A 10,259-nucleotide genomic window follows, 5' to 3' on the forward strand; every position below is an offset into this window, starting at 1 on the left:
CTCCCAGATTACTAGCAAATATTCCCTTTAACTGGAAAGTCAGAAATTTCAAGGCCAACATTTTTTAAACCTAAAGGCTTCACCATGATCCTCAGATGATGTATGATATTTCTCAAGAGTAGATTCATGTCTTGGTTGCAGTCCTTTGTGTCCACTCTTCAAACGCAAATAACCCAGGGAGGGATGATATAAGCTTCCTTTATGTATTGATTTCCTTATCTGTAAAAGGGGTTACTCTGAGAATTAAGCTAATACATGTAAATAGCCCTCTGTACATGACTGGCACGTAAGAAACTCTCAAGAAAACTGGTAGTGACGCCAGGAGTGGTGGCACATGCCTGTAATCCTAGCAACTTGGGAGTCTGAGGCAAGAGGATCTCAAGTTTGAGGCTAGCCTCCATAACTTAGCAAGACACTGTCTCAAAATAAAAAATAAAAAGGGCTGGGGATATAGACCAGTGGTTGAAGGCCCCTGGGTCTAATTTCTAGTACTGAAAAGAAAAAAAAAAAAAAACTAGTGGGATAGTTTCCAGCCCATCAGTCCTGTCATTTTGATGAAGTGAGTTTATCAGACTTTCCTAGAAGTCTGTGAAGAATATGGTATGTCATCCCTGTGCTTAATATTAGGGAAACAAGCAAAACTAGTGGGCTAGAATCAGGTAGACCAAATATGGTAACAGGAATGGGCAAGCAAATACCATTTGTGCAGATACTCCTTTTAAGGATTCCCCAATCATTCATGTTCACTGAAAAGCTAAAGCCTAAAACAAACAAAAACAAATGCTACCATCCTAAAACTTCTCTAAATCATGCTGACTAGAAAAACATTGTTCTAGTTAAACAGTCTTTTAACCTCTGCTTCTATTTCAATAAATTAATCATTGTAAATCTGAGTCTATCTCAATAAAAAAAAAGGATCCAAAATCTCTTTTCTTACCCCAGAGATATACTTAGAATAAAGTATCCAAAAAGCCTTAAGGAAACTGAACTCCTGGAAAATGACATGCTACACAAGTCTCAGAGGGTTTTATGATTGTCGTTCAAGCTCATATGTACCCTTCCTAAAGCAGCAAATCTGTTTTAGCCAGAGAATGCAATGGAGCAAGGTAGCATCAAGGCTTGGTGTAATTTGTGTATACACAGGCATAGCTGGAAGTAGGGAAAACAGGGGTGGGGAGACAATCACCCCAGATCTAGCAATGAGTCTTCTCTCTAAAGGGCTTCCTGTGTTATTTAACTAACTCAAAAAAATTCTAAATAAGCTCTCAAAATATTACCTGTATAGACCCTTAAATAAATAATGTCCTTTGGTGAGCAAAGGAGTACTAGATATCAAGATGTATAATGGAAAATGAATGCCTGGAGATATCTATTTACCCACTCTCTGCTGGCATTTCCACTCGTCTCCCAATCACCTAGGAAGAAGTGACCCTACTCCAAACATGTTCAATCACAATTCTTGGCCACACATTGTCATGACAGTGTATCTCTAAGTCAAAATGGTGACAACACACCATCACTTGAGAGACATTATCCTTCTAATTACGGTTTCTGATAGTTTCTCCTTGCCTCAGGTTTTGAGCAGAGCAGATGACCCCTGTCAGGCTGCTTGTGAGGCTTTTTCTTTCTCCTCTCAACAGGACCAAGCCCAAGTTCAACTCCAGAGGAGAAAAGTCCTCCCGCCTCTCCTTGGCCAGAGTGAGCTCCTGAATTGAATCCAGGGCGTGTATTCAATCAATACATTTTTGCTAAGTGTCTAGAAAAGAGTGGGTATTTATTCTGTGCTTGCACACTGAAGGAATGTCCTGTGAGGCCCCAGACCACCTGGCTTCAGTTACCTTTTTGGATTCATTTTCCAGCACTTACTCCCATACAACATTTGCCAACACACTCAACTGCTTTTGTCCTCCAAACAGTTCTTTTGAGACCTCTGTAGATGCTAGAGGAATGGAGGATGATATGGCAGAAAGATATGGGCTTTGAAGGTTATCAAAACTAGGTCCAAATTCTAGTTCTGATTCTTCCTAGATGGGACATGGGAAGGCTATGGAGCCTTTATCAACTTTCAGTCTTCTTACTTGTGAAGAAGGGACCATAGGATCTACCAGGCAGGAATTCTGAGATAACTCATCACACTGTTTGCCTGAAAAGTGCTTTAGAGTGGAAAGAGGCCAAGAACTCTGAAAGCTCCCAGGACATCCCCACCCCCTGCTTCTCTGTTCAGAATGTTGCTCCTCATCCTTAGACCCAGCTCCAGCACTGGGGCACCCTTTGCCTTGTCCCATGCTCCCATGGCCCCACCCCTACAGCACCCACCACACTGTGTCCCAGTAATCTATTTGCACATCTGTTTCACCCACTCATCTGTGGACATAGCAAACTCCTTAAGGACAAGGATCACATCTTAATCACCTTTGTAACCCAGCATAGTACAGAGCCTGGCACAGAACTGATACCCAATAATAGCTGTTTGTTGAGTGAAAAAAAACAGTGAGCAAATAAGTACCTAGCAGCCACCCTGCCTGAGTCAGGCTAGAGATAATGAAGAGCCTATCACCGCCAAGGTTCCGTGAGCCATGCCCCATTGCAATGTAGGGTCTTCTGGTAAGACAGGACATCCTCAGAACAGAAAAAAAAAAAACCACCACAAAATATGGTACCCATCATCATTCTTGCTAAAGGAGACCACAAAACCTTGTAGCATAACAACCCTCAGTTCTCTTCATTTATTTGTGTTTGACTGAAAGGTACTTTGTAGGAATCTTTGTGCAACTCTTGATCTGCTCTCACCTAAATGACTGCCAGTAAACCCCAGCCTGTGCACAACAAGCACAGGCTGTAAGAACCAGACCACTAGAAACAATGGCCCCTAAAAAGACTGGTACCATTTTGGTAATAAAGGGTTTCTGACCCCTTTGTTATAAAGTGGCAAAAGAATTCTTTAAAATTTAATAAGTGCCACTTGCATATTTCCTAACACTATCATGGCCACTATGTTTAATAATCCCTTTTTTTCTTTTTCTTAGTCATTTGTCATATTTATAGATGACCCCATGTGTGTGATACCAAAGACCAAGTTTTATAAAGATATGAACACGGAAAAATTCCACTGTGATCCTATTAAATTTTTTTCTTCTAACCCACATTGATTGCCTAATTTTCCTGAACTGTAACTGCCCCAAGCAAATTAGCATTGAATTTTCTAATTGTTGTACCATCTAGTTGAAATGAGCAAAGGGTATGTTTCTTGGGACTGACACTTTTTGTCCTTTACCATCCTCTACACAAACAGTGTTTAGTAGAGAGCTGAGCACAGCGAAGATCTCAGCAATTACCTGTGGGCTGGTGGCAAGAATGAAAACCCAAGAGCCTTTGGCCCAGAGAGGACACTGCCCTGATGAATGTCCCCATTGTTCTCTACCCATCCCCCTATTCCTTTTGCTAACACGAAGTATCTGCTTTGTACTGAACCACATGATTGGCAGTTAACATGCATCATAGCACTTAGTCCTTATAATTTCAACAAGATATATAAAGAATTTAGTCAATTACATAAGCTGGTCAATTTGCCTCCTAAAGGCCAGATCTAAACCCTGTCTGGTTATTTGTTCACTCATTTATCCATTCATTAATTCCCTTTCAGATGCCAGGCACATTCTTGGAATTGTGCATAAAAATTAAATCTACAACCCTAACTGCCAAGGTTGACCCTTTTGGGTGCACAGAGTGTGAGGACTTACAGAGGAAAGCCAGAAGAGCAGTAATGCTTCCTCTCTACCTTCAGCATCTTCCCCACCACGCCCCCCTTTCTCCTTGTGATCATAGGCACACACCCAGCTTCCAGCTCTTCAACATGACTAGGCAAAGGCCTAACATTATGTGTGGGACCTGGTTGATGTTATCTAGTCTACTGTTGCCCGTGAGAATCAGTAGGCTGACCAGAAAGATGACTGGTCCATTCACCAGTCTTTTGTTGTTGTTTAATCCCCCAATATATTCTGGGCAAGCTGGTAAGAGTATAATTTGAAAGTACTCTTAGATGTTTATTTAGACTGTGAAATCTGAAAGAAACCTTATATAGTCACAGGTAGTCTCACTTTCTAAATGAAATGATTCAAGCCCAGAGAAGTTAGGAGACTGGCTGAAGGTCACACAGAGCTGGGACCAGAAGCCCAACCTAACTCTCGGCTAGCACTCTTTCCACTACCCTGTCCTGCCTCAGAGAAGCAAACATGATTTTGGTTTCTAAGACAGCTGTCACACTTGACTTTTTCTTGGTAGAAAGAGTGGTAGAAACCTTTGATGGAGAATCTAGAAACCAACATAACTGAAAGCAAACTGCAAATGTTTCTAACAGTGAAAAATGACATGAAATGCATCTCTTAGAGTGGACACAGCATCAATCCCCACAATCAGCTGAGGCGCAGCTCAGTGCACAGGCTTTGGAATTGGATCAGTGCTAATCCTGCAGGGCACTTATCCTCTTCACCCTATTTCCTCATCTGTTGAACAGATTCAGCTACACTGTTCTGAGGATGAAAGGAGAAAGTGTATGGGAAGCTCTGTGTGCAATGCAGTCCCTGGATAAATGATGGTTTCTTTCCTCTTTGCTTTCACAGAAAACATTGCCAGAGGTCCTGGAAGTCAGTTCTTCAATGACAACTGGCTTCATTTAAAAGGAACTTAAGGTCTGAAGGAGGCAGCTGAGAATCATAAGATGTGGTGGTGGTTGAGATGGTATCTACTGCAGAAACGCCCCTCACTGTAGATGTGGTTTGCCTATATGGGGGTTGGGGACGTGGTGCTGCTGTGGTGTTCAGACAGGCATGTGCAGCAATTTCCTGCTGGCAGTGTGACGCAAAGCACAGGAAACACCACCTCTACAGTGTGTCATTTTCAAACCATAAAAGACTAAAATTACATATGTGTGTATGGTAGTGTTCCCTTAGAAGGCGGGGACAAGGTAGACAGAGACAGAGGGCAGGGGTGGAGGAGAGAAAAACATCCATCCTGATGGCTGCTTCCTTGCAGGCAGGCTTGTGAAATGTCTCTGCCCAAGAATTAGAAATGACGATAGCTTGGGCCCAGCACTTATGGCTAAAGGGAGAGAGCACAAAAGACAGTTGCAGTGGCAACAGTGGCCTAGAACTGTTGTCCTGTCAACTGTACTCCCAGAGGCGTCACAGAGGACATTCCCCTGGGTCCAAGTCCATATTCTACCACTAGCAAGTTGAGGAGTTTAGGAAATAGGCATTTCCCCTGCATGACACTCAGTTTTCTCATCCATGAAATCAGGGTGGGAGTTAACTCACAAATCATCTCCAAAGTGTCCTGAGTGAGCTTGGATGTGAACAATTCAAAGCACTGAATGTATTGGGAGTGGCAAATGCTAAACACCACATACAGCCCTACTGAAAAGGGTTGTGCAGTGTCTGAGATTGTGGGCAATAGTGCTGTGATCCATCAGTGAAGGCCTCATGGTTAAGGCCCCAAAAGAGTTAGCATTTGAAAGACCAGTCGAATTTTAGTGGCAGGTTTGCCTTTTTAATGATGGTTTGCTTAGGCTAATACTGTAATTATGTAATTGGTGTTTCTAAGACACAAACTGACTAGGAGAACTGGGGCATTACAAAATCATGTTAGGAAAAAATTAGATTTTTAAATTTGCAAGTGATAATCCATTAAATGAAAAAAGGCCACTAGATGGTAAATTCCTTGAGGCTGAGATCATGTTTTCAATCATCCTGGAATTCCCTTCACATCACTCACTGTTCAGGGTTGTTTCTTGCACTTAAAAGGTACTCAATTAAATCTTACTGCAATAAATAATAGCATTTTAGGAATCATTTCTCGTTAAGAAATCAGACTATTAACCAGAATCTTCTGTCCTTTTGTAGAGGCACAGGAGGAGTGGCAAATAAGAGAACTGAAATGTATCCATAACCTATCACATGTCAAAAAAATTAAGAATTATTTTACTTAGTCCTGACTTTATCATTTAAATTTGACATTATGGTCATTCTCAGTCTCTGAGTTGAGCTCAGAGAGGTTAAATAACTTGCCTAATGGAGTTGATTAGTGGTGGAGAGGGGATTTGACTCCAAGGTTCATGAAAGGGAGTTCTTGCCCTGTATTATGATTTAATTTTTAATGTTTCTTCCTGGAAGAAAAATAGCATAAGGCAGAGGGAAAAGCAATGGACCAGGAATTTTTTATTATCATAGGTTTAGCACTGACTAGTGTGATCCCAGGCAAATCATTTCCCCTCTCTGGGCTTACCCCCTTGTCTATAAAATTATTGATATGAATCAAAAAATCTTCTTTCCAGAGCTGTCAAACTGTAACTCTAATGGAAGAGGCAAAGGCAAACAGCTTAGGGGTGGTGAAGGAGCCCATAGTGTATCATTTTCAGAGACCCAGTTCTGGTCTAGAAACAGAACAGCTTCAAAACCATTCCCACAAGACCCTTACATTCTAAACCAAAAAGGGACATAGTAAGATTCTTCTTGTATGGAACAGGTCATGATCTGGGTTCTTGCAGTGTCCCCAGGCTGTGACTTTGTACCCATCTGATCTCCGTTAGTGCATACTGTCATTCCTTCACAGCCCTAGAATCTTGGACCTGCCCATGGTCAAGTCCGCAGAGGTGCTTGGTGCCTGCCTAGGAAGAAAGTCCTCCACAAAAGTGGTAGATGGACATTACCCTAAGTACATGTACGAAGACACGAATGGTGTGACTCTACTGTACAACCAGAGACATGAAAAATTGTGCTCTATATGTGTACTATGAATTAAAATGCATTCTGCTGTCATATATTATATATTAGAATAAAAAAAAGTGATAGATGGAGCTTGACTCACACTAGATTTTGTCAGCCAACCCTTTTACCTATCATTTATTTACAAAAACAAAACATAAGGGCTCCACCCTCAGCAGCTGCTAGGACACCCTCAGAAATAGAAGACCAAAGGACAGTCTGCAAAATCAACACTGCCAAGAGATTTGCAACATTTTTGTGATGGCTAAAGACTGGCTGGTACTTTATTCCTAAATGGGTGTAAAAGTCCCTGACATGGAAATCTCGGGGTTTCTATGAGCAACTTAAGAGAACCATGTTCCTGAAAAGGCTTTATAAATTGTGAATGAATAAAGCAATAATGCTATCAAGAGGCTGTGGTGAAGGATTAGCATTAATTCTGTGACCCAGGGAGACATTGCTCAATACCTGCTGGGAACAGGAGTAGTGCAAGTGGCTTGAGGGAAAGCGCATGATCACAGTTTCTTGATTACCATTCAGTGTCTTGCCTCACACCACAACACCACCTTCTGGATTCCAGGTGCCAGGATGACCTGTCTGACGAGGAGGCATTAATGGATGAAGACTTCCCTCTCACTCTGACACTTACTGTTCATGTGAGCTTGAGCAAGTCATCTGACCGATCTCAATGTCAACTTCCTCATACATCAGATGGGATAATTATATCCCACACAACAATGTGTGCATAAGCCCTTTGTAACTCATTAAACAATGTCTATGCACGAATTATCGCTACCATCATACAGTCTGCAGTGCTTGAAGGAAATTTCAGCATGTTCTTTTATAATATATCCATGTTCAATTAATATCAAAATATGGAAAACAGTGCAAATAAATCCATTGTTCATGGTCCTTTTATTCCAGGAAGTAAGAACATGGCTTATGCCCCTTTTGGTTAACTCCTGTGACAGGGACCATAAAATTAGTACAATTAACATTCAAGAGGCCTTTCACTGCCTTCAAAGCCTAAGATTACACAAATAATAAATGGGGGTCTGGACTATGCCCAGTTATTCAACAGGCTGATGTAGTGCTCTTTGTATCACAAAGGTGAGAGAAAGTGGTAGGAATGTTGACATGGAACATTCGGGTTCCACCCAACAAGGGTAGTGTGTCAGAGTTGCCACTCCTCTTTATGGGACTCAAGCCTAAGGAAAATTTGACTTGCTCAGAGAGAGTATTTTTAATTTTGCTATTAAAATTGATACCAACATTTCTGAAAGTATGCTGACATTTGAGCTACTTCTCAAATGTTTTTTATTTTAAAAATTTTATAAAGTTTAAAAAATTCTAAATTAGTTCATGATTCAGTTAGAAAAACATGGTTTCAGTTTTCAAAATTAGATATAAAAACACACACATATGGATGTAGTTATATATGTTTGTACCTATTTCATTTTTAACTCGGTGCTTAAGAAGTTAAAGGAGTGCAGGTTTTTGTTTATTTTCATTTTTTTCTGTTGAGACGGGGGTGGTGGATCTTGGCCTGTGTTGCCCAGGTTGGTCTCAAACTCATGGGCTTAATTGATCCCCCAAACCAGCATCCCAAGTAATTGGGACTTCAGGCATGTGCCACTGCGCCTGGCTTAAGTGTTTAATCAAGACCTTATTTCTGGCAGACATCCAATGGAGTAATTTAAGAGACATGAGGAGGAAAGAGTTCTGTCCAGGAAGTAAACCTAAAATTGGAACCCATAAGTTTAGGATCCAAGTCAGAACTACCACTTATGGTTGAAAACAAAACCAAAAAATGCCCTATGTTCTTATGTACTGCCTCTTCCTTCCTCATGCCTGAGGAGTCCTTGCCCTCTTACCTGACTCTCTCCTCTTCAGTCCTCTTCAGGGCAGCATCCCGCTGCAGAACCTTCATAATGGCCTCTTGTTCCTCCTCTGTCAGGAAGCTTAAATCAATCATTTTGAGAAGTGAGCATAAAAATAGTAGCAATAAATGTATCTTAAAATTCTCAAGGCTCAACAGTCAAGATTCTAATCAGAAAGATCAAAAGGTTCAAAAATTAAATGAAATAATATCTTCCTTAGTCCTGTGGCAAAAGTCTTGTTCTCACTCAGCAAAAGTTTTTGAGGGGTTGACAGCAGAATCCTAAATGCCCCTTTCCATGAGGCAACAGTGGTCCGTAGGATGACCTCACGAAGAGGCTTTCAGGAGGATGTGGTGTTTCTTGCTAGGGCCTTCAGAGCATTCCTAGCATGTGTCCTCTCTGGACCAGTCTGACTCAGATGCAGTCTATTCTCTCTCCACCTGGTTGTCAATTTGGTGAGTGGCAGCAACATTGGAGTCTCCAACCTGGCAAATCATGAGACAACAACCGGAGAGAAAGTGAGAAGCAATTCTTATAAGCACTGCTCAGAATTACAAGATTTTCAAACTACTATATGAGATGGTCTCTGAGATGAGAGAAACCAGTTCTGCCAGCTTCCTGAGCATGTGGTAAATGGGTCACAAAATAAGCTTCAACCCAACTCCAGACTGCCAAGATGCAGAGCACACAAAAATGCCTGTCAATGTTTAACAATCACCTGAGTAAGGTATGGTTACAGAAAAGGAACTAGTTCTCCACTAACTCCCAGCTAAAACGTCAAGCTAAAGGTAAGAACAGGGAGATGTGATTCCAATTGTCACGTAATTATGGATAAGAAGCTAGAAATAAAAATCATAAACGCTCACCTCTTCACAAGTAGGAACGTTCTAATGGAGTACATATGAGTTCTGTACTGACAGGAGAACTAGTATTAGGTAGAGGTAGTTTGCAGAATAGTGGAATTGTTATTATTCACCAAGTTGTACCTCTAACCTTTGCTGGGTCTGAAGGAAACTACCAACCTTGCCTCCCTTCATTTCTGAATACTTGCTGGTATGTATATACAAACTGGGAAAAAGGAGGAAAGAGACAGAATTTCAAAACATGCCACCATCTACAGCAAGCAATTTTTTTAAAGTTGTTGATGGACCTTTATTTTATTTAATTATATGCAGTGCTGAGAATCAAACCCAGTGCCTCAGATGTTAGGCAAGAGTTGTACCACTGAGCTATAACCCCAACCTTACTGCAAGCATTTTTAAGTAGCAACATAGGTAGGAATCCTACTTTATTGAGGCATCTTAAATGCATGTGAAATGATAAAGGTAAGACAAAGAATGCCAAGGCCAGACAGGACCTGAAAATTATCTGCTCCAGGATCTAGGTTCTTTTAACAAGCGAAGTGCTGCACATACAGGAGACACTCAAAACCATGTGTACGACAAGTTTGAAAGCAACCTCACTGAAGAACAAAACAGAGTATCTACACTACTGAGTGAAGTTTATGAATAAATTCCTTGCAAACCATAACGACTGAGAAGTATTTCCTCTACTACTTGCTAGCTATAAGCCATTAAGCAAATTACCTACCACTCTGAGGCCTTGTTGCTCATTTTACCTA

At 41.1% G+C, this 10,259-nt stretch overlaps 1 protein-coding gene across 10 annotated transcripts in view; it reads right to left on the reverse strand.

Moving 5' to 3' along the window:
* Positions 1 to 8,733, reverse strand: part of Sytl2 (synaptotagmin like 2) — a 60,300-nt gene extending 51,567 nt beyond the window's left edge. For all 10 annotated transcript variants that reach the window (XM_077797661.1, XM_077797660.1, XM_026384694.2 and 7 more), the window contains exon 1: positions 8,633 to 8,733. In XM_077797661.1, the coding sequence (XP_077653787.1) occupies positions 8,633 to 8,733 (101 nt within the window). The remainder of the gene's footprint in view (positions 1 to 8,632) is intronic.
* Between the last annotated feature and the right edge of the window lie 1,526 nt (positions 8,734 to 10,259).

This window comes from Urocitellus parryii, chromosome 4, assembly GCF_045843805.1.
Source record: "Urocitellus parryii isolate mUroPar1 chromosome 4, mUroPar1.hap1, whole genome shotgun sequence".
In the NCBI taxonomy this organism is placed as follows: domain Eukaryota; kingdom Metazoa; phylum Chordata; class Mammalia; order Rodentia; family Sciuridae; genus Urocitellus; species Urocitellus parryii.